This window comes from Zootoca vivipara, chromosome 9 (genome assembly GCF_963506605.1).
Source record: "Zootoca vivipara chromosome 9, rZooViv1.1, whole genome shotgun sequence".
NCBI lineage: Eukaryota > Metazoa > Chordata > Lepidosauria > Squamata > Lacertidae > Zootoca > Zootoca vivipara.
Window position 1 is genome coordinate 25,626,065 of NC_083284.1, and position 22,727 is coordinate 25,648,791.

At 47.0% G+C, this 22,727-nt stretch overlaps 1 protein-coding gene across 1 annotated transcript; it reads right to left on the bottom strand.

Moving 5' to 3' along the window:
• Positions 1 to 18,046: 18,046 nt before the first annotated feature.
• Positions 18,047 to 18,946, bottom strand: NEUROG2 (neurogenin 2). Its single transcript, XM_035113353.2, has one exon. It carries the CDS (start codon positions 18,830 to 18,832, stop codon positions 18,047 to 18,049), a length of 786 nt encoding a protein of 261 aa, XP_034969244.2. The 5' UTR covers positions 18,833 to 18,946.
• Between the last annotated feature and the right edge of the window lie 3,781 nt (positions 18,947 to 22,727).

Genomic DNA, 22,727 nt, shown 5'->3' on the forward strand with positions numbered 1-22,727 from the left:
TAAAACCACCTCGAATACTATATAAATAGAAACTAGAGTTTGAATAAATTGAGGGATCAATCCTCCACGTGTCATGAGAAGCAGTGGTTCCCAGATTGTGATTCTAGTACATTTCAGGTATGTGGGACCACTTTGTCAGGGAATACTCAGCGGAGGGGAATACAATTCTCTAAAAACAAAAACTATCCCCTTTCCCACTTTAAGTACCGGTTCATTCTTCTGCCCCGTTTTCTGTTCCTGTGATCAGTTTTGGCCCACGAGACCTACCAAGTCTAACCTGCATCTAACCCCTCCTCCTACAGCTGCATTGAGAGAAGCAGGAAGTGACAGTTATAGGCTTAGGAGCTTCTCACAAGTTCTTTCATCTCTATGGCCCAAATTGCAGAAATCCCCACAAGTCCAAAAAACTCCAATGACTGTGCCTAAGGAATGATGACTCTGGTCCTGGTCACAGCTGACAGTGTCGGTCTTTAAAGAAATACTAGCCTTTCCCCACGCAAAAACATTCGTTCTACCACTCTGATCCTAGAACAACTGGCCACAGTTTACATGAGTGTAAACATTAATTTTCATCATCGACTACAGACTAGTTTGTACCCACAGGTTTGTGCCTTCCAGGGCCAATGATGGGACCCAAATCTGCAGGTGGCTCCCTGGATACAGTCATTATGTGGATATAAGTTCCTTAAAAGTCAATGCAACCAAGCTCCCGGCTTCCTGGAGACATCTGGTGTGTCTACTGTTGAAAACAGGATGTCAAGACTTGATAGATCCTCGATAGACCCATTCAGTAGAGCAGGGCTCTTTTTGACTCCCAAGCAATGTTTTTAGGGTCAGTATTATTACCTTTCATTTTTCGGCAACAGACATCTTGGGCCATTACTGCTCATTTTAATCATTTCCCCATCCAATACGTCTGGTGACATTTCCATTCAGTTACGCTGTACGTCCTCCGCTGACATGCAAAGGGTTGGGTAGTAAGGTCTTTTTGTTCTCCTTCCTTGGCTCAATGGCACCAGTTGATCTCAGCAGAGGCATAGTCCAAAGTGATGTTTTCGAAGCTGGTGATGGGCGCGGGATGCAGTTTCCCCCCTAGAGTAGGCCATCATGTTAATCAGGGTTGATTTGTAAACGGCGTCTCCCCACCCCCAATCCCTTTGCTTGACTCCCGCTTTTCTGCTCAATGGCACAGATGCTGCTTTGTGCTGCCTGAGACCAGGCAGCTATTAACAGCAAATCCAGCGAAGGGAATTAATGAAGGAGTCTACTAATAAAAGACAGCTCAGGACAGCCAGACCAACTTGCTCCGAGCAGTAATTAACTTTTTAAAATACTCATGAAGGTAAATATTCCATCAGTGATGGCCCATGCTCTCCTCTTTTTTTCTTCTTTTTTAATAAAGGCAGGAGAGAGAGGGAAAGGGGGTAAGGGGAACACTCTGATCCCAAGAAGCTTTAAGACTATCAATTGTCCATGCCAATAAGAACCATTTTCAGGGAGTTGCTGTGATTTCCTTCTCGTTCCAAGTCCCCAGCACAGAAAATATGAAGCAATTCTCAAGAGGCCAAGACAGAAAAGATCCAAGCGAGAACCTCTCCATGATTAAAATAATTCAGAAAGATTAACTAAAAATCCCCCGTAGCACAAATTTATGACAGTAGACTGCATTATGGGTGGGTTGATCCCCCTCCCAGAGGACTATAATTGTATTACCATTCTCTTTTGTTATGAATTTGGATTTTAATAATATTCAACAACACTCTGGAAAAAAAACAAATTATCAATGAGGCTTTGACAGAGAACACCCTTGTGGGTTGTGTCCTACAATACACTGTTATGCTTGGGAAGCCCATCCACTGCTTGAAGAATCTTTTTTGGATCAACTTCTTATAGCTACTACACAGGCATGCTTGTAGCTGCCTGTAATGGGCAAAAGCTCAGAGATGCTGAACTCTATGGCTGCTTACAGGCTTCCTATTTCAAGAGCTTGTGTGAGTTGTGCACCACAAGCAAAGGAGCTTTGCTTTTGGGAGTGGTACCTATGGAAAAATATATACCAGGTATGAGTAAAAACAGGCTACAACTTCATAGGTTACAAAATGGTGTGTATAGAGTGGCATAGAGTGAGGATCAGTGATCATTGGGAAGCTTGCCTGCTATCTGATGCTCCACCAACACCCCAGCCCTACCGCTGAGCCCCTCCAGGTCATAGCCACCAAAGGTCCTGCTGTGGTGCAGGCCAGGCATGAGAGTTAAGCTGGCAACCCGACTAAGCAGTGCTCAGCACCCCCTTCCCCAAGCCAGGGCTGGAGGGAACCGTGCACAACACCTTGAGCTCCTTCAAGGATAGGTGGAATATAACGGCAATCATAAATAGCAATAAGTGTCATCAGATGAAACATAAAGGGATCACGCAACCACATAGGTAATTCCTACCGGTACTCTTGCCACATCACTGTCCACACATGCAGTGTGGGAGAGTGGGGCTCTGTCCACATGCTGACACATGCATGTACAATTCCTCCACACAAGAGGGGGTCCTGAGTGGAATAGGAGACCACAACTTGGTGTGATTATACTCTTTGTAAACAGAGTGGTACACTTGCAGGGCCCTTTCTCATGGGTGCCAAATGAGTAGAGTAGAGCCAGGGTGTATCTACTGAGCATGCCAGAGATGGGGCTGGACCATAGAGCCCTGGGACATGTTATTTGAACACATGAGGAGGGGTGTCTGAAACCCTTTATCTCTCAGTCTCAGCATTCACATTTGTAATATGAACATAATATTGGCCTCACTTGCAGGGTTGTCTTAAGTGTTGAAGGTTTCAGACATTCATAACAGTGTGTATTACCATTATACCAGAGTACCAGTTGAGTATTATATTTTTGATGCATCCTAAAAGGAATCTGAAGCAGTGCATCTAAATCCAAGCAGCAAGGGCAACAGTGTTTGTTTTTAATGTCAGGAAGCGTCATTATTATGAACTCTGATTGTGAGTTGATTAAATTGGCCAGACCAAAGTGGAATAAAATACCACCAGATTTTGAAGTCTTCCTATTTGTACCTTCCTTTACTTACTTACTTACTTACTTACTTACTTACTTACTTACTATGAAAAACCATATGTGGAAGGCTTTCCACCTGAGGGTCATGACACGGACAGATCCTCTCATCCTTCGCCCTGCCCGAGAATCTTCCCCACAGGAGGTTCGATGGATTTGCATTGAACCTGGCCAACGAAAATGCCCTTCTTTCCTGTGGGTTCAGTAGGAAGTCAAGATAGTTAGGTTTTGTTTCATGAGCCCACGGGAGGTGGAAAAGAAGGGGGGAACATGTTGTGCCTGCTGCCGCTATAAGATCCTGTCTCTCAATGTCCCACAACCTAGTAATGACTGTGGCTTTGGCAGATTGTAAGGACATTGAGCGGAGGAGTTCTATTGAAAGCCCCAGTTGCAGTACCTTCCTATTGAAGTGTTGCAGCCCTGGGGGGAGGAAGGTGTCCGAAAGCATTACCTGGAGGAAGGGATCTCTGTCAGAGTTGAGGCAGATTTTTAGCCAGAATATAAGGAATCTTGCCCAGGCGACAGATTCCACCTTGTGTTGAGCTCCCTCTAGACATAAAACTGCATATGGGACGCATCTTGGAACAGAGAAAATCTTGTAGAGAAAGGTTGATTGCACTTGCTCTACTGTCTGGGTGAACCCCGGGATCCAGATTGGAATGCCGTAGAGCAGTTGTGAAATGGTCTTGGCATTGAAGATCTTGAGCGCAGAAGGGATATGTGAGTTGCCCCTTGTTGTAAAAAATCGCGTAATTGCCTGCGTGGATATCTTACTGGCGTTCACCACCACGCCTCGATGTGGAGACCAGAGGAGCCTATGGTGATAGGTGATTCCTAGATAATTGAATTTAAAGACCTGCTGGATGGGTTTACCTCCAAAAACCCAGCTATAACTCGTGCGTGAGTTACCAAACACCAGGATTTTGCTTTTTTCAAAGTTCAAGCATAAGTTCATTTTGGCCATGTACTCAATGCAGGCAATTACCAGACGCTTTAGACCTATTCTGGTCCGCGAGAGCAAAACCATATCGTCCGCGTACAGGAGGATGGGAATGTTTATGGCCTGGAGTTTTGGAGTGTGGGCATCCACCTGCTTTAGTAATGGGGCTAGATCGTTGAGAAAAAGATTGAAAAGCGTAGGAGCAAGTACGCAGCCCTGTTTAACTCCTCTGTTGATACTGACTGGTGTTGTGATTTCATTCCCAGAATGGATTTTTATGCAGCAGGTGTTATTGGTATAAAGCTTTTTGATCAGGTAAAGAAGTCTGGGTTCTAAGCCCATAGCCTCCAATTTGGCCCAAAGCAACCTCCTGTCAATGGTATCAAATGCCGCTTGAATGTCCAGGAAGGCCACATGTAGATGTTCTTTATAGAATCGTGTGGATTTGGCGACTAGGTGAGACAGCACCGTGCAGTTTCGTAGGGTCGATTTTCCTGGTCTGAACCCAGCCTGTTCAGGGCCTAAGATGTTATTGTCATCGAGCCAGGTAGTTAATCTGTTTAACAGATGCTTAGCATATAATTTCCCAATGTTAGAGAGAAGACTTATTGGCCGATAATTTGCTGGCAGCTTTTTGTCACCTTTTTTGAAAATAGGGATAATTATGGATTGTTGCCAGGAGCTGGGCATAATTCCTGAGCTATCGACCAACGTGAACAGATCAGCCAATATCGGAGCCCACCACTCCGGTTTAGTTTTAATCAGTTTAGATGGAATGGCGTCCGGGCCAGGGGCCTTCCCTACTTTCATCTGATCAATTAAATTTATGATTTCTGACATGGATACTGGAGGCCACTCATCTAGGAAAGAGAGAGTGTTCTGATCTTGCCTGTCCGGTGGGATGCAGTTGTCGAAAAATACTGACTTGAAATGATCTATCCATGTGCCCGATGGAATTGAGGTTAGCTGCTCATTCTGTGGCAGTGGGGGATCTGCTACGGCCTTCCAAAATTTTTTGTGATCTCTAGATTGTATGGCTGAGAGTAAAATTTCCCAGCTTTTCTGGATATGTCTTAACCGGCCGAGCTGGATGGACTCCCTTAGTTGTTGAGTTCTAGAAAAATAGATGTCAGGTAGGCGGGAACTGCCCGATTCTCTGGATTCTCTGTACAGTTTCCTGATTTCGGCTTTCATAGCTAAAGTCTCTTTGTCGGTCCAATCACCTGGGCTCCTTTTCTTAGGAGGCCTATGTGAGTGCGTGTGGGACAGTTCTGTTATTAAGATGTTAATAAATTCCTCGAACCGAGTAATTCCCTCAGCTGGAGTAAGAGCACCTTTCTCTGCTGAAAACAATTGGGTCACGCGGTCGGTTTTTACCAGGCCTTGGAAGAGAGACAGAGTGTGTTCGTTGGTTTGTATCCTTGGAAGCTGGAGTCTTGGTTCCTGGGGGAGTGGGCTGTTTAACTGTACAGTCTTGCTCAATGGAAAGACAAGCTTGCAGTGAAGAGGGAGATGGTCACTGAGCATAGGATCGCCTATGTAAAACTCATCCACGAATGGCGTCATTCCAGCAGGTATTATAATATAGTCCACCACGCTGTTCCCCTGCGGGGAGATATGGGTGAAGTTCCCGGAGCCTTCCCATTCCGTTTGCCCATTAAGCCATGTCAGGGCCCTGGTGGTAGTCAACTTGGTGAGACGCAGACCCGCCTGGTTTATTACTGGATCCAGGGATCTGCGTTCCCAAAGACAGAAATCTGGGAGGACAGAAATATCCAGGAGCTCCCAGGCTTTTGTGTACACTTCCCACCCTTGGCCTAGGCGAGCATTAAAGTCTCCAGTTAGAATGATAGGTAAATCAGGGCAGATGAGGTCCAGATTCTCGAACACATGTGTAATGAGATTCCATTGAAGGTTCTTGACTGTGGCAGTGGGAGTGGGAGGAATATACACGTTGATCAGTAACATTTCCTGGTTCTCCAGCACTATCTTTGTTACTAGTAGTTTACAGGTATCATTTGTCGACAGGATGTGTTCGCATTTTATATGGGGAGCCACTAGAGTTAACAATCCACCTGAAGGTCTGCCTTTCTTGTGGCTTTTAGTTGCCGGAACAGAGTAAGCGTTGAAACCTGCAAATTCGATGTGATGTAATGACCAGGTTTCTTGTAAACAAACTACATCATGAGCCCTTAATAAGTTTGAGAACTCTGGAAGGCATAGCTTTGGAGACCACCCTGCCACGTTCCATGATAACATTTGCAGAGAATTGTGCACCTGACTCCTAACCGCGGCATCAAGTCAATCTAGGTGAATATCAGGAGGATGGTTATCGCTTGATGTCCTCACCGAGATGGTGGCTCAATATCTTAATTTACTATTTTCTCGGCGTTGTACTCTGCAGTCGTCTGAGTCGCCGGAAGCCCCATTGTCGTGAAAGCGGATGGCGGATTATTCCCTTCCCTCTCTTGGCACAGCGTTTGCCACAGTGACAGTTTTAATCTGTTATTATTTTGTATGCGAGTTTGTTTGATGCCAATAAAGGTTTTACTTACTTACTTACTTACTTACTTACAGAGATTGTAGTCCAAGCTAATGAGGCCTTTTCAAAAATTTGAACAGTTCGCCAGTCCAAGTTGCTCACTGCAGACAGGATTCACCCATCATGCCCCATCAGCAGAACCCCTGCACAAGAACCTCTGCTTGTACAACGATGCTTCCTGCCTCCTCCCTTCTGTGCCCCCAAATGACGGGGGGGTCAGGGGAACCCACAGAACAGCATGCTGGGGAAGGAGAGGGGTTTCCATTCCATTTGGCTTGCAGAGACAGAACATTTGTAATAGCCCAGCGTTGAATTGCACCGTGGGCATTTTAAAATAAAATATTCAACCGGGCAGGAAAAACAAATACTAGGGCTTAAATCTGCTCATGGGAAAAGCCAAGTCAGATTAATCCTTGATTCACAATGAGGTTTTGGGACATTTTCATTCAGACATTTTTTTCAAATCAAGGGGAATTTAGAGGTGCTACCACTCATTTATTGCTTGTGAATGATATATTTATATATATATATATATAAACCTACTGGTTTGAGTGTAGAAATAAAATTTGTTTTGGCTCATACATTTTGCAAGCAAAACTGCTTCTTAGGTGGGTGGGTGTTTTGATCGGTCAAAAGAGAGCATCTAGTTCTCTCCAATATTGTTCATACCTATGAAAATAAGATTAGGGGACACAATTCTTTTCTCTTGTTCAATTGCCCAATTGTGTGGTTGAGTGCAGCTGCCCTGAGCTGCCTGCCACAGAGTCAAAATCTTCCCAATAAGCTTTCGGCGCTCGCCTAGAAAACACAGGCTTAGCTCCCATTTAACCGCCAGCCTCGCTCCTGGCTCTGTTTTATTCCTTCACGCTGAGTTTATCTGATTACTTCAGCCAAGTGAAACAGAAGGCCTGTTGACACTCTCAAGTGAAGGCCTCGGTCTCATGTGTGGCTGGAGATCATCAGTGATTCCGTGAAGAGGCAGAAATAAGCTCTAGAGGAACACTGGGTTGGCTTGAATGGAGCCAGCATTATACATATTTCTGTCACGCAAACAAATGAGGAATGACTGCATTGATGTACAGCAGGCACTAGTTCCTCAGCCTGCCAGCAATGAAAATATGGCAGAAGACACATCGCCGTGACTGGTTGATCATCCCCTCTAGGAACTGGGGTTCTGTGAGGAGTGGGGTCAGAATTCTTAGCACAGAATCCCCCAAACTACAACCCCAAGTATTTTTTTAAGGGCAGGAGAGTGGAACCTATTTCAGTCTGAGGGTCAGTGATGGGGGGGGCAAGGCAAAAAGTGGGTGTGGGGCAACAGATGTGACTTTTTCTTTTGTAAGGTAAAGGTAAAGGACCCCTGGATGGTTATGTCCAGTTGAATTTGACTATGAGGTGCGGCACTCAACTCGGCTTTCAGGCCGAGGGAGCTGGCATTTGTCCACAGACAGCTTTCCGGGTCATGTGGCCAGCATGACTAAACCACTTCTGGTGCAACAGAACACCGTGATGGAAGCCAGAGCTTACCTTCCCACTGCAGTGGTACCTGTTTATCTACTTGCGCTGACGTGCTTTTGAACTGCTAGGTTGACAGGAGCTGGGCTAGAGCAACGGGAGCTCACCCTGTTGCACGGATTTGAACTGCTGACCTTACAATCAGCAAGCTCATGAGGCTTGGTGGTTTAGACCACAGTGCCACCCGCGTCCCCTTTCTTTTGTACAGTAGCTGCAGTCCAGACTCTCAAAACTTTCTTCTACCCATGTATCTCCCCTTCCAGACAAGCAAACGACATCATTACTATTCATGGACACATTGCAGCCAAAACGGGAGGTGGCAGTAGAGCAGACAAGTTAGGGAGAGGGGGGTATGGCCTGGGGAGAGCCCTGAGGACTAGATAAAGAGCCAAGGTGTGTGTGTGCGTGCGTGCGTGATTGAATTGCTTTGAGAAAGTTATGTCTGCTAACAGTATGAATATGCTCAGAGAGGAACAAGTAATGATGCTCACTTTAAGCTCTAGAGCAAATTTCTCCAGCTTTTAACATGTTTGGACCTAATTGAGGAATTGCCATGGTATGGGGGGGGGCATCAAATAGCAAACTTCCCCATTCTGCTCTGTGCCATGACAAGAAGCAAGCATTATTGCACAATTCTTTCTAAGGTCACAAACGGACCGAGTTTCTCTTTCTCTGAGGCTTTGATGTTTGGCTTCCGACATTTCATTTTGTATTGTGATCAGTGACAGAAAACGAAGGGGCAAACAGCTGATCAACAGGGATGGTAATCCACGCACCACAGCTACAGGCTTTGTCTAAAGGGGGTGGGGAAAATACCTTTGTTTAAGATTACACAGCCAAATTATGGTTGTAGATCAGGAACACTCTTTTTAATTATGGCGATATGCTCTGAGATGTATGCCTTACTTGAAAGAAAGCACACACAGCCCCTTGGGGTTCGGCCTTTGTCGAGCTGGCACTAGGTTTGGCTTCTCAATGCTATTCTTATGCCAAGGAGGGCAATAAACCCCCTTGAGAGACATAGAACTGCCAGTTGAGCTTTGACAGTGTGGAGAAGCTTTTATACCAAAAGCATAATACACAAAGGGACCATAAAGATGTTTTCAAGGAAGATGACCTCTTTGTCAGGAGAAATTAAGCTTTTGTGGCAAAGAGCTGCTATGGAAACAAGCGGCCCCTATTTCCCCTCAGTAATTTTGGACTGACAGTTGTCCATTTATATCCCCTCTCACACATCTGAAACTAACCCCACGCCAACATTCTTGTGGGGCACCAACAACCGTTCCCAGTCTGTAAAAACTAGACATGTCCTATCGCACATGATACTAAGAAGCACCTTTGAGACCATTTATGCTATGTGTTAATGCTATTAACGCTGAATACAAACCAGAAAAAAAGAACTCTGAAGCCTGCATCTAATGACTCTGGCCCACAAAAACTTTTGCCCTAATAAACTTTTTAAGATGCTGCAGGACTCTTTGCCATTTTATCTGGTAAATATAGTCTGCATGAATGCATTATGAGACCTATATAAGCCCAAGTTTATTTGCATGGCTGCATGGCTGTCAAAGTTTTCTTCAATGTTCATAAATGGGAGGGTTCTCTACAGAGACATATAGATTCTGGGATGCACAGAATCTGATTGATTATTGACTGGTTCACACATCCATGTCCATGCATGGTGCAGGCAACATTTCAGTGATCATCAGCATGGGTGTAGCCAAGGGGGGCAGTGGGCAGCTCCTTCCCCCCCCCCAGATCAAGTAAAACAATAAAAACACTTAACTAACTGAGGTTCTGCCCCCCAACATAAAGCCTGCCCTCCCCCAACATAAATCCTGGCTAGATATAATTTTATTGTATTGTGAAAACAAGAAAACAAAATAGCAAAGGCTGGCATGGGAGTGGGATATAATCCTTCCTCGCTACCCTCATTAACTTAAATAATGAAACAGATCTCATTTTACAGTCCAATAGAAGCCTAAGCACACAGAATCCCCACTAAAAACTCCATTTGGCTCAATGTTCTGATGTATTGCAGCTGTTATAGTCTGTAACAAAGCAGACAATTCCCCGCCATTCTGGTGTAATCTAGCCCCGTGTTCAAATATTATTTCAGCCATAAACTTACTAGGTGGCCTTAGGTGAGTCACCATCTCTTAGCCTCCACCAGGGTGAGGGTCATCAGGGTCTGGCATCATTAGGCATCTGCCAAAATTCACAGCCTGCAAAAGGGGGGGGGTTGTTGCTGACCTCCAAAGCCACCTGCTCACATGGCCTGCTCACTTTTCCTCTCCAAGCATGCAAGCAGGGATAAAGCTGGCAAGGTGCAGCAGCATTCTCCATTTGCCTTCCACACCGTCTGGACCAGGTGTGCAGATTGGTCCCAGAAGATAGCAAGTAAATGAGTAGTGATGACAGTGACAAGGAAGAGGCTGGCCCACTCAGAGAAGAGACCCACAGAGGACATCTTGCTCAAGAGCACCCCTCCAAACAATCTGGATGAACCATTTGTGCCTCACTTATCTCACCTGTAATATTTAGTTAGTTAGTCCATTATTAAACATTAAATATTAATTGCAATTTATCCCTCCAGGCTCCCATATGTGTGGGCTGAGCAGAATTTCAAAATCCCATCATTGGCAGCAAAATTAAAAGCATAGGAATTAGGCTGCAAAAACCCTGTTCTGAGTAAGTCCAGCTATGAAGTAGGCTGGCTTCCCCCTTCTTACCCCACTTAAGAAGGAATCAGGCAACAACTTGCGAAGCAAATTTAAAAATATAACTAACTTGCCTTCTTATAATATTTTATTGGTTTATGGCAATGGCAGCAGTAAAAACTATGCAGGCAAAATACTTATATTTACAGCAGGCATAGGCAAATTCGGCCCTCCAGATGTTTTGGGACTACAACTCCCATGATCCCTAGCTAACAGGACCAGTGGTCAAGGATGATGGGAAATGTAGTCCCAAAACATCTGGAGGGCCGAATTTGCCCATGCCTGATTTACAGCATAACCAGCTTCAGGCATACACCAGAGGCATGTCTGCAACCATTGCTGGCCAAAGAAAGAGGACAGCGGAACAGGAAGTACTATATGCTCCTCCCTCTCCCAGGGAGCAGGGGAAATAATATCACACAGATCCCTCTCTACCAATTGTATTTCTATGGTCTGAGTATCTGCCTATCAGCACTACAGCTCTGTGGTGTTAGCCCCTTCTCATGCTAACTAGCAAGAATATGCATTTGTTGTGTTAGACTGCTGATCTTCCACATCTCTCTCCCCATTTTATCATCGCAATAACCCTGTGCAATAAATTAAAATAAGAGTTGGTGACTGGTCCAAGATGATCCACTGAGCTTCATGGATTAGAGCAGAATTGAAGTCTCGTCTGCCAGGTCCTAGTCCAGCCTTTATCACACTGGTTCTCAATCAGAAGATCAATACTATTTACTCAACCTTTTCAGATTTCTTGCAGCAATTACTGAAATAATGTATTGTTGCACACCATCCCAAACTCCAAGTGATGCGAGAGTCCTGGGATTCTAGGCGCTTACCCAGAACAAGGGACATTGTATATTTAGGTTTATGTGCATATCTGTACAACCTGAGCCTGTGGTGGAGGGGCTCACAGCATTAACACCCCAAAATGTCATGCCTCTCCCATAGCCACAGCCTTCGATTCAAACAGAAATCAAGCACATCTCTCCCTCTCAGGCTTCTACCTGCAGCCTGCTTCTAGCTTCTAGCTCATACACACATCAACTCTGGCTTTGGTCCTTCTAACTACTGTACAGGTACAAGCCAGTAGAGGGAAGGGGCGCAACCATTTTACCTCACAAAACCACTTCCTTTGTTACCTTAATGATCCATACTTGGTGGTCATACCTCACCAAGAAGTTGGCCTGGCTATTCCACAAACTGAATCCTCCATTACATTTCATTTGTTGCTGGATCCAGGAATTAGAAAGGGTTTGGGCATACAGCCTAACCTTGTCTCCTACTCAGAACACTTTATAAAGTACTTTGAACACTCTAAGGTGCTACAGAAGGGAGAAGAGATGAGGAAGAAGAGCTGTTGATTAAATAAACATCTGAATCCCAACCAATTTATCATCTAACATAAAACAATGTCATTTGATTATATTTACATATTGCAAAATCAGTGAGGATAATGAAGAAAGGGGACAGTTGCACTTCAATGAGCAATAACATACCACAGATTTGTCTGAAGAAAACCCAATCTTTGAAACTTCCTGCTTATTCATTGATAATGGTTTGTTGTTATCTACCTACCTACATGCTGGAGTCAAGCAGATGGCATCTAAGAAGGCATGAGGTTGCATCCAGTGATCTCCCATTTGTGGAAGGACTTCTGCTTGTGCAGTGTCATTTCTCCTTCCTCTTCTCTCCCTGCATGCCCCCCAAATGGATTTGGGGTACACACAGGGAGTGAGGAGAGGAAGGGCAGGTTCTGTTGAGCAAGTGGAAGACCCCTTGCATGAATGGATGCAACCAACAGCGGTCTTGGATGTTCCACCTCCCAAACAAAATACAGAAATGAGAATATAGCTCAAAGTGCTTAAATCCCATGAATGTTATAGGGCTGAGATGTGCTTACGTGTAATACAGGGTTCTACTCAAATCCTTTAACTCATAGCTGCCTGAATTCATGATTCCATTTTTGCATTTTGCAAGATACGGAGTCAGACACCAGCTGAAAGTCCCTTTTTCAGTGTCCACTTGAAGGTGAAACAGAGGACAATCATATCTCATCTTAGGAGAGAGACAGAGACAGAGAGATCCCTCCCCGCCTCCCCTTAGCGTTCTCAGAGTTTAATCATTAAAAGGGATAGCATGGTTGTTTTAAAGGCAGTGTGTAAAGCTGGTCCTGACACACAGGTCCACACGCTGTCAGGGTAGTGAAAGATTGGCCCTTGTTTTGTCCATTCTGGGTCTCAGCTTCAGATTGCTGCTCACATCAAAGCAGTGATTATGCAAATATGCACTTTTAAAAGGGTTGGGTGAGGAGAGAATTATTTATCACACAATAAACCCCCTGCTAGGGTGGGAAACAATAGATCCGATCACTTCTAGCCCAAGGCTCAAAAAGGTTTTTTTTAAAAAACTGGACTAACCTAATTTCACTAATTCTCTTTTCACACATCCACCTTTCTTTCTTTCTCTTTCTTTCTCTTTCTTTCTTTCTTTCTTTCTTGTGTTGAACTTTATACTCTTGGGTTCCAATCCAGTAGATTTCTAGATTCACGAGCTGCACATTTTATTTAATTGATATGGCTATTCAATAATTGGCTGCTGACTAATGATTTCCAGTTGCTGATGCCCAGAACTTAGAAAGCAGAAGACCCTAGTACGGTATAGAATAGGCATGTGAGGGGGGAAAGGGGAAATGTGAAGGGAGGTGGTTGTGATGATGTAGTGGCAATGACCGACGTGTGGTCCATACAGGAGAAAAAGAAAAAAATCAGAAATGAGAAAACCATATGAGATGGGACCTTTCTGCAACATCATTGTATCGAAAGTAGGAGCCCCATACAGAGAACCATACTACTTTGGGGTAAACTCCCCTTTTTTATTGTCTCCTCTTGTAAAAGAAAGGTTAACCACATATCAGATTATACAGGTATGTGGTATAATGTGTGGATAAGTCATAATAATAACAAGAATTTTATCATTTATACCTCACCCTTCTGGCTGGGTTTCCCTGGCCACTCCCTGGCCCTGGGCAGCTTCCAGCAGGATGCAAAAAAAGCCATCTGTATAATGTACATTCTGCAACAAGCACAACTTAGTTGTTGTCCACTACTCCAGTACTCCTACAGCGGGCTTTTCAGCGACAACAGCACAATAGGTTGGATCTTTTCACTTATTTCACTTTGTGCTCAGTTCCCATTGAAATCAGTTGAAATAATATGCCTCATTGAGAGTCTAAAATGTCCCTAGAGTGGCCAGTCATTTTAATGCTCGCTTCCTACTGCTCTCAGACGTTTTTGACGTCTTGTGCCCTGCCCTGAGGTTTTGCAAGAGAGCGGTATAAATAAATTGATAAACTTTTGCAGATAAGTAAGTCATAAGTCGCTTGTCCCATTGATTCTTGATAAATTAATTTACTACTTAAAATAAAATTCGCCTGTCCCATTGGTTCTTGATAAATGAATTCACTGATTAAAATAAAAATTACACTAGCTGCATTCATTCATGTGCATGTTTGGCAATCCTCATCATCCACCACCAAAACCTACCCCTCTCCAATTAATGCTGCTGAAGGGCAGGGCAGTTAAGTACCGGAGGCCAGAGCCTTGTGTCCCACACAGCCTTGTGCCCATTGAGCAAGCCTGCTGCCCTCTAAAGCTGTAAAGGCTGCAGTCCCCTCCTAAGTGTGGAAGTAAGATTTATCTGCCACTCTAGTCTGCTTTGTACATGGAATAGAAGTGCTGAGTCACCTTTTGCCTCTGGCAGTAGAATACCTTGTTCGGCCTCTCCTCCTCACCTAGACTTGGCGCCTCAGGGACTCAGCTCAATCTGTAATTCCAATGCCATAGCTGCCCCAGGCACGCTCTCATAACAGAGGAAAAGAGGGAGTAGACACATGTAGGATTGTATTGACAAGGGTCGTCCACACCTGAGATCGCCCTGCGAGGACTTGGTTTTAAAGGGAAGCTTGGGATTCAGATCGGTCTCCTTTTGTCCCACCGATCCGGCTCCCCCTTGGAAGCAGTGGTTCTGTTTCTGCCCTTCTGCCGTCTAGTCGTTTGGTCTGGGGTTGGTATTGGGGGGGGGGGGAGAGAGAGAGAGAGAAAGAAAGAGAGAAACGGTGTGTGCTGCAATCCCGCTCTGTCAGTCTGCGGCGCTCGCTGCCTGAAGCGAGGGGCGGTTCGCCCTCGGCAGGACTCGCGTGCGGAGACAAGGCTCCCAGGATCCGCGTCTGCCAATTGTCACTCAGCCCATTCAGAAGGGATAAAGCTGAACGAAGGGAGGCAGCAAGCTCGCTGCCTTTCTCTCTGTTTCTCCTTCTCGCCTGGCTTGGAGCTGCTTTCTGATTGGCACCAGATTAACACGTAGGGACCAATCGACGAAACGCATCACTCTCACTCCTTTGTTCCCAGCCGGTGGCAACACGCGATGGGCCCTTTTCAGACGTTCTGAAGACCTCAACGTAGAATTCCCCGAAGTTAATATGATTTGAGGTCGTGTAAACATATATACACTACACACACACACGCCCTACCGTTAAGCGGAGTGAGGTAGCCCTCTGAGAATTTGGATTGTCATGAAAGGGAAACAACTTAATTAAGTGTTGGTGTGTTTCCTCCTACCAGGCAGGGCGAGAGGTGTTTGTGGGTTTTTCCACCTCAGATGCCAAAATAATTTGGACCCTTGGATCGATGGGTTTCGACTTGTCCCGGAACTGGGGCGCCATTTGCTGGTCTGCAAATATAGCGCAGTGTGATGTAGTGGTTAAAGTGCTGGACTAGGACCTGAGAGCCCTGGGTTCAAATCCCCAGTCAGCCATGAAGCTCACCTTGGGATAATCACCAACTGCCAGCCTAGCCTACCTTCCAGGGTTGTTGTGAAGATAGGGTATGCGAAGGGGGAGAACCATCCACACCCCCTTCAGCTTCTTGAAAGAAAAGTAGGGTATAAATGTGAAACATAAATGAACAAACAATGCTGCAGCTCTGTACATACCCTAAAGTCCCACTGAATTAAATGCGACTTCTGATGGGTACATCTAGAATGGAACTATGAGTAGGCATCAATTAGGCGTTACTTCCTAGAACTGCAAATGCATTGGTAATGGGGCTGAAGCTATTGCCTTGTGACATACAATTGCCTGCTGACACTGCAGCCTAATAATTCGGTTGGTTCTAATGGGACTTACCCCCAGGTGCCTGCCACTGGGTCCTTGGTGTGTTGTAACTCATCCTGTTATACAGTGTACACACACACAAGCATAGAGACTAAGTGAAAAGTGATGGGGGAGGAGTGCTTCTACACAGAGTCATCCATGGATGTGATTATGATGATGAGGGAGAGGGAGATCCACACAGACACAGCTATTCATGGTGCAGTAGCGGCTAGAAAAAGCCCACCTGCACATTGTTCACAGGCCTAATCTCCGTATACAGAGAAGCACAAGCCCCCGATTTATAGCAGCATCTTCGATATACAGCTAGTATATACTGTAGGACAGCCCTGGAATCTGGACAGGACAGGATCTAATTAGGCCAGCAGGCCTGGGGGAGCTTTCTGCTGGTCAAGAAGAAGGGCAGGCTATGAATATTATTACTAAAACAAATAAACATATATCTCGGTTACAGTGCTCTAACTCTGGAGTTAAGGCCCATTAGGAGCAGCTTCTTGATCAGTAACGTCGAAAAGCTGCAACCACTTGGATGTAAACCATTTTAATCCCACTGCAGTGAATAATCATTACATTGACTTCCACTGGTGTAGAATTGGTATATTTCTCAATAGTTCATCTTTCTCATGGAGGTAAGTCAGCTGAAATCCAGGTTATCCAGCTGAACTGGTTTGTGAGTCTGGCTGTGTGATTTTTCAAAGAGTGGCTCTTATGTTCACTCGGTGTGTGTTTGTTTGTGCATGTGTGTTTGTTGTATGTGCGCACACACACTTCCTTATCTATGCTGTTTGTGGTGCGAACCAGATCCCCTGAGGTGCATCAGAGAAAGTTGTGCTGCTAGATTTTTAAAGGAACACACATCTTGCTTTGTCTCCTTTAGCCAAGCAAATAAATAGTATTAATACAGCCTGACCCAATTCTTGCCAAATCCCCTTCTGATAGGTAGGAATTACTTTCCGGTTCATGTTGTTTAGTCGTTTAGGCAGGCTTAGGTGGATATCTACTTAGGGTAACCAGTAACTGAGAAATTAAAATGCAACTGCAAGAAATAAAGTCATGGATCACCACCAATCACGTCTTCTGAAAATTATATACTTTATTTATATATCTGTTTCCTTTCAAGAACCATGTCCTTGCTCTGAGAAATGTAAATACATACTAGAATAAACTCTGAAATATACAGGGGGGAAATACATCTTTTTCCCCCTCCCCCATGAAATCTTTTCCTTTGTAATAAATAGAAACAAACACGTGGGTGGCTGATTGCGAGTAATGCTCCATGTCTGCTGGGATTTTCACAGTCTGCTGAGATTTTTTTGTAAACTGGTGAAAGGACGGAGGAGTTCCTCTCCCCCTAAAGGGTCGAGAAGATAAATAATACATGAGCCAGTCTCCCCTCCTGATTCAGCGCCCACCCCACTCCGACCCCCACCTCTATACCCCCCCACAAACCCTTATAATAAAGAGTTCCGCCTAAATTTCCACGCTCGCATTCAGCCGTGACAAAAACCTACAAATTATACCATGACTTCTCACCCGATCTACAAACAAACAAACAAACAAAAACAGAGCCCAAAACTTTCTTTTTCTCCTTTTTTCATCCAGCCATTTCCGATAAATCATCGGAGAGACAAAATGGGGAAGGGGGCGTCGAGGAAGGAGAAATGTGTGCGTCTGAGAGAGGGAGCGCGTGAGTGTGTCAGAGAAAGAAGGCGAAGGACAAAAGACATTGTGCCTGGCCAATGTGGGAAAGTGCACATCAGAAAGAGAAAGTTTGGTTTGACAGGTGAAATTCCCACAGCCTCCAGGCGGGCGATGGGAAACGGGCAGATGCCGCGCCAAGCACCGTCAACGCGGAGCTGGCATGGCGAAAGGGAGGAGAGGACAGACCCAAGACATTCACGTCTCTCCGGAAAGCCCGAGGGGGTGAGACCCGGCGGCTGGGCCGGCCCCGAGGGGCTAAACTCTCCCCGGGATCGCGCCCAAGTCCCTCGGTCCTTGTTTGGTGAGCGGGCCCCTGCGCGCCGCGCTCGACGGCGACAGTTCAGTGACAAGCATTGACCAGGAGGCCGGGCGAGAGCGAGAATAACCTTGGGGCGTCAGATGAGGTCCCTGGACAGCGCGTAGCGCTGCTTGTCCGGCTGCCAGTAGTCCAGCTCCGAGGCGGAGCTGCCCCCAGGGCTGCAGGGGGACAGAGTGCACCTGTACGTCGAAGAAGAGGAGGCAGCCGACGGGGCCGGGCTGGTGGTGCAGCTCCAGGACGAGGCTGGCGAAGGGCTGCTGTCGGCGCTGCCCAGCATCGCCTCCGAAAAGGCGGCCGCTGCCGCCGCCACGGCCGCCCCACCGACGCCACCGACGCCGTGGTCGGCTAGGCGGAGCGTCTCGCTGAGCGCCCAGATATAGTTGTGCGCGAAGCGAAGCGTTTCGATCTTGGTGAGCTTGGCGTCCTCGGGGAACGTGGGCAGCACCTCACGCAAGGCGTCCAGTGCCGAGTTCAAGTTGTGCATGCGGTTGCGCTCGCGGTTGTTGGCCTTCAGGCGCCGGCTCTTCTTCAATCGCTGCACGGTCTCCACCGTCTTGGTTGCCCGCGAGCCGCTCCGGGCCCGGCCCGCCGAGCGCCGCTTGCAGTCGTGGCGTCTCAGGCCCAGGTGGCGCAGGTGAGCCAGCTCGGAAGCCGCTCCGGGGACGCCCTCCGCCGGCCCCGAGGGCGAGAGGGGCTGGGACGCCTCTTCCTCCTCCTCGTCCTCCCCTTCGGAGCCGGACGAGAACTGCGTCAGAGAGGAGGAGGAGGAAGAGGAAGAAGAGGAGGAGGCGGGCGGCGAGCGGGCTCCAAGCAGCAGCGCTTCCTCCTCCTTCAGTTCCAGGTTCTCCGGCTTCACAAACATCCTGAAAGGAAGAAGAGGCAAGAAGATAAGCGGTCAGATCAGCGAAATGAACCTGACGACCCTGGCAAGGCTGCCTGGCCCGCCCGCTCACCCTATATAGCAGAGATGGATTGTGTTGTGAACAGTCCTGAGCTCTGCGGATGAAGGCGGTATACAAATTTCATCCTGTAATAATAACAATTAATACTAAAATAAAACAGCTCTGCCGCGTCCGCCCCGTCCATCTCCTTGGAGATGGAGAAGAGGCGCGCGGAGGCGCTCGCTTGCCAGTTTGTCTCTCCAACTCCACGTGCTGGGCGCTTGACAAGCCGGAAAAGTTGACGGCGCCTCACACTACTTAACCCTTTACTTCCTGCTCTTGCCTAGAAACGGGGCCTTTCAAGTCCATAGGGATCATAGAGTCCAACCCCCTGCCATGCTCAGTCTTTTGCCCAACGTGGGGCTCCAACGCTCGATTGTAGGATTTAGGATCTCATGCTCTAGCAACTGAGCTATCCCAGCAGGATCTGCCCTCCCAGGGGACATCCGAAACAAACTAGGCAGACAGAGATGGAGAGATGGGACTCACCGCCCATTCCTTATGAACAGATATGGCTTGTACCCCTCTTTCTAGCAAATCCCCGTGAACTTCTGTAGAGCACTTAAGGGGCTTTAAACGACCCCTCTGATTTGTTCCCCGCGTTTGGGTGTCAAAGTGCCAACAGTGGATTAAGGAAAGCGAAACCCAGACAGACTTTATTGGAAGAAGGAAATGACCCCCGCTGCCTTCCCATCTAAGTGCTAATGTGTGGAAGGCGGGGCGGCCCCTGCGATTGCGCTTGGCCAATTTAGCTGGACTTTCGCCGACAACTCAAAAAACAAAAAACAAAAACCCAAGTCAATTCACAACCCCAACAAAACGCATCCCAGCTTCCAAGCGCGCAGCCAGAGAATCGGAGACTTACTTGGCTCTCCTTCCAGAGGCGGTCGGATTTTGCTGCGCGCTGCGTAGAGTTTGTTTGGGGTTTGTTTTTGTTTTTGCCAGGGAATGCGTCGGGTCGCTCGTCTCTCGCGCTCTCCTTTTTCTCCGCACCGCCCCCTCGGTGCAAAAGCTGCAGCCCGGGCTTGGCCCCGCGCCGCTCCCCTCCCTGCTTGCTGGAGAGGGTCCCACTGTTGCCGGGCGCTGGGGTGGCTCCAGACCCCTTTGCCGGGGTGACGGAAGGAAGGGGTGGGGGAGAGAGAGTTTGGTGTTGCTGATCGCGTGTGCGTGCACAAGAGACAAGGCAAGCCCGACGGGGCGAGCTGCTGGCACGCGCCCCTCGCCTCCAGTTAAAGCGAAGCTGCTTGTGTTTCCGTGGCTGTGCGTCTGGCACACGACTCTCCTTAAAACCCCTTATATACCCCCCGGACAACAATCAAATCTACCCCCAGGGCCTCCACGGCTCTTCCTTCCCCCCTCCTCCCTCCCCAGGTCGAGTCTTTCTTTTCATTTCATTATCATCACTCATCTCTTTTTTTTTTCTTTCCCCCCCTCTCTCTTTTGGGGGTGGGTGAAGAGGTTGCTTCTCTTCCCCTCCCTCCGCGTCAAGCCCCCTTGCTACCCACCCGACCCCTCCCCTCCTTCCCTCTCGCTTTCATCTGATCCCTCGCAAGTGTGTGGCGCAGCCCCGACGGCTCTGGGGTGCGATTGGTGCCTTGCGCTCGGCTGGAGCGTGCCGCTAATTTATTAATGAATGGGGGTCGCGAGGCGCAGCTGGCCAATCGCAGAGTCCCACTAGCCACGCGCGCTGGAACCTGCTCCCTTTCAGCAGCTCATTAGGCCGGGGGGGCGGGGGAGTCAGAGGAAGGGCGTCCTGCAAAGGCTTCAGCCTCCCCTTTGCTGACTCCTCATACCCCGAAGGGGCGGCTCGCAAGAGGCGCCGCTCTGCCCACCTCAGCATCAGAGACGGGGTGCGGGAGGTGTCTTGCGCCATCCCGAGCAGGCTTGCTCGGATGTTCTGAACCAAAAGCAGGGCAGGTAGAATTGAGGAGGAGTTGCATTTCTGAAATCAGGATTTCGCCCCATCAACACCCTTTCCGGGTTTGCCTTTCAAAGCCCCCCTTTTCCATCTGTTGGGGGGGGGGTAGTTGGAGGCTCAGGTAAGGGTGGGAGCAAGGATAAGTCTCTCCCCCCCGTGCTGGTGGTTACTTGAAAAATCGGCACTTTTCACATGCAGTCCACGATTAAGTCATCAACTGGAAATTAGAAGCTAAGGTTGCGTTTACAAGCTGGCTTCCTTGCTCGAAAGCGAAAGCCATCCAAATCCATAGGGAGCAGGCAAAAGTACCGTGCCGCTGTTAAAACTTTTACAAAGACCTGAAGGGGAGTGTTGATCTCGTTCCAGGGTTCTAAATGTTAATGTGCTCTTTAAAAGCTCTTTATTAATTGGTTTCCACCGAAACACTCGTAAATAGCTTTTCCCCTTTCCACATCACCCAAAAAGTCACATTTCACATAACGACATGTGGCTGGGCTTATGTGGTCTTCGGTTGACTGCCTACCTGGAGGTAGTCCACTTTTCTTCAGCTGGTGGGTGTTTTGAGAGCCAGACTTAGCCTAGGGCACACTTCAAGCACATCAGCAAGAAATCGCTGATCAGGAAATCGCCCTCCCACAACACACACACCCAAACACAAGGAAACAGCCCTCCCCAATTGCCCCCCCCCAATTGCTGGACTCCTGTCCTTAATGCATACTATTATTTTTATTTGCAAGATCATAACATGTGGGACACAACTAGCTCATGTCTAAATAAAATTTGTCCTTCTGTGCCCCTCATTTTTCTGGTATGACCACTGGCAGCAGCACCCATCATTTTCTATCATCATCATCATCATTTTAAAGAAGAGGAAGAAAGTGGATGAGAGTGCAGGATAAAAAAATCAAGGAGAGGAAGTAGGAAAAAACAAATTGGGGGGGGGGGAGTGTAAAAATACTAAAAGTGGTCCCATTGGAGAATGAGACTGAACGTAGGTCCAAGCTGAGAAAGGTTAGAGAAGTTTCTTGAATTATTGGGGGAAGCTGTGATGAAATACACAACTCTGTTTCAGGCAAGTTATGCTCACACCCATCTCCTTCTTTTTAAAATGTCAACTGAGGTGTGACCAAAGGTGAAGAACTTGGAGACCATTGGTTGAGACGGTTGAGGTAGACAAGAAATTGGTGCTCAGGGTTGGACAGTAAATGTTAAGATTGGCCAAGTCCATCCAGACATTGCAATGGAAAGCAGGGCACTTAACTGAGGTTGCCGGTGAAAAAGGAGGGGATTGCTAAATCACCTTCCCATTTTCAGGGGGCAAAATGTTCCCACCTAGTGTGCATCATGTCCACAAATTAAGATTTTTCTCTTTAAATGTCACAGTGCCATCTCCAGTTCATGGAGAAACAGACCACTTTCCATCTCCTTACTGGCCCACCCTGCATCCTGAGATGCTGGTCCATACTGCTCTTCTGTTACTTCAGGTATCTTTCGACCACAAGCCACTTCCTTTATCTTTCCAGCGCCACTGATACCATATCAGTTTCTTCATTAACAAAAATTAAAGCATTACTGTGCCACCAAAGCTGGTGCACTTACTGTACACTGAAAAGAAAACCAGACACTTCTGATATCCTCCTGCGAGCAACTATAAGAAAATGGTAACAGGGGGAACTGCAGGGGTAGCGTAAGTGAAACTTACAAGATTTTCTCCACACCTTTTCAGTTTCACCTGAAAGCAAAGAAAGAGGGAATTGAAGGTGAAACGGGCAAGTCTTTCCCCAGTGCCCACCCGTCCCCACTTCTCTTCAACGAGAAAAGTTACGACATGAAAAAGTAATTTCTAAATGTGTAGAACTCCGTGAGGAAAAAGAAGGAAAGAAAGAATGGAGGACTAA

Excerpts from the sequence above, each read along its gene's own strand:
- NEUROG2 (XM_035113353.2), bottom strand. The coding sequence starts at position 18,832 with ATGTTTGTGAAGCCGGAGAACCTGGAACTGAAGGAGGAGGAAGCGCTG.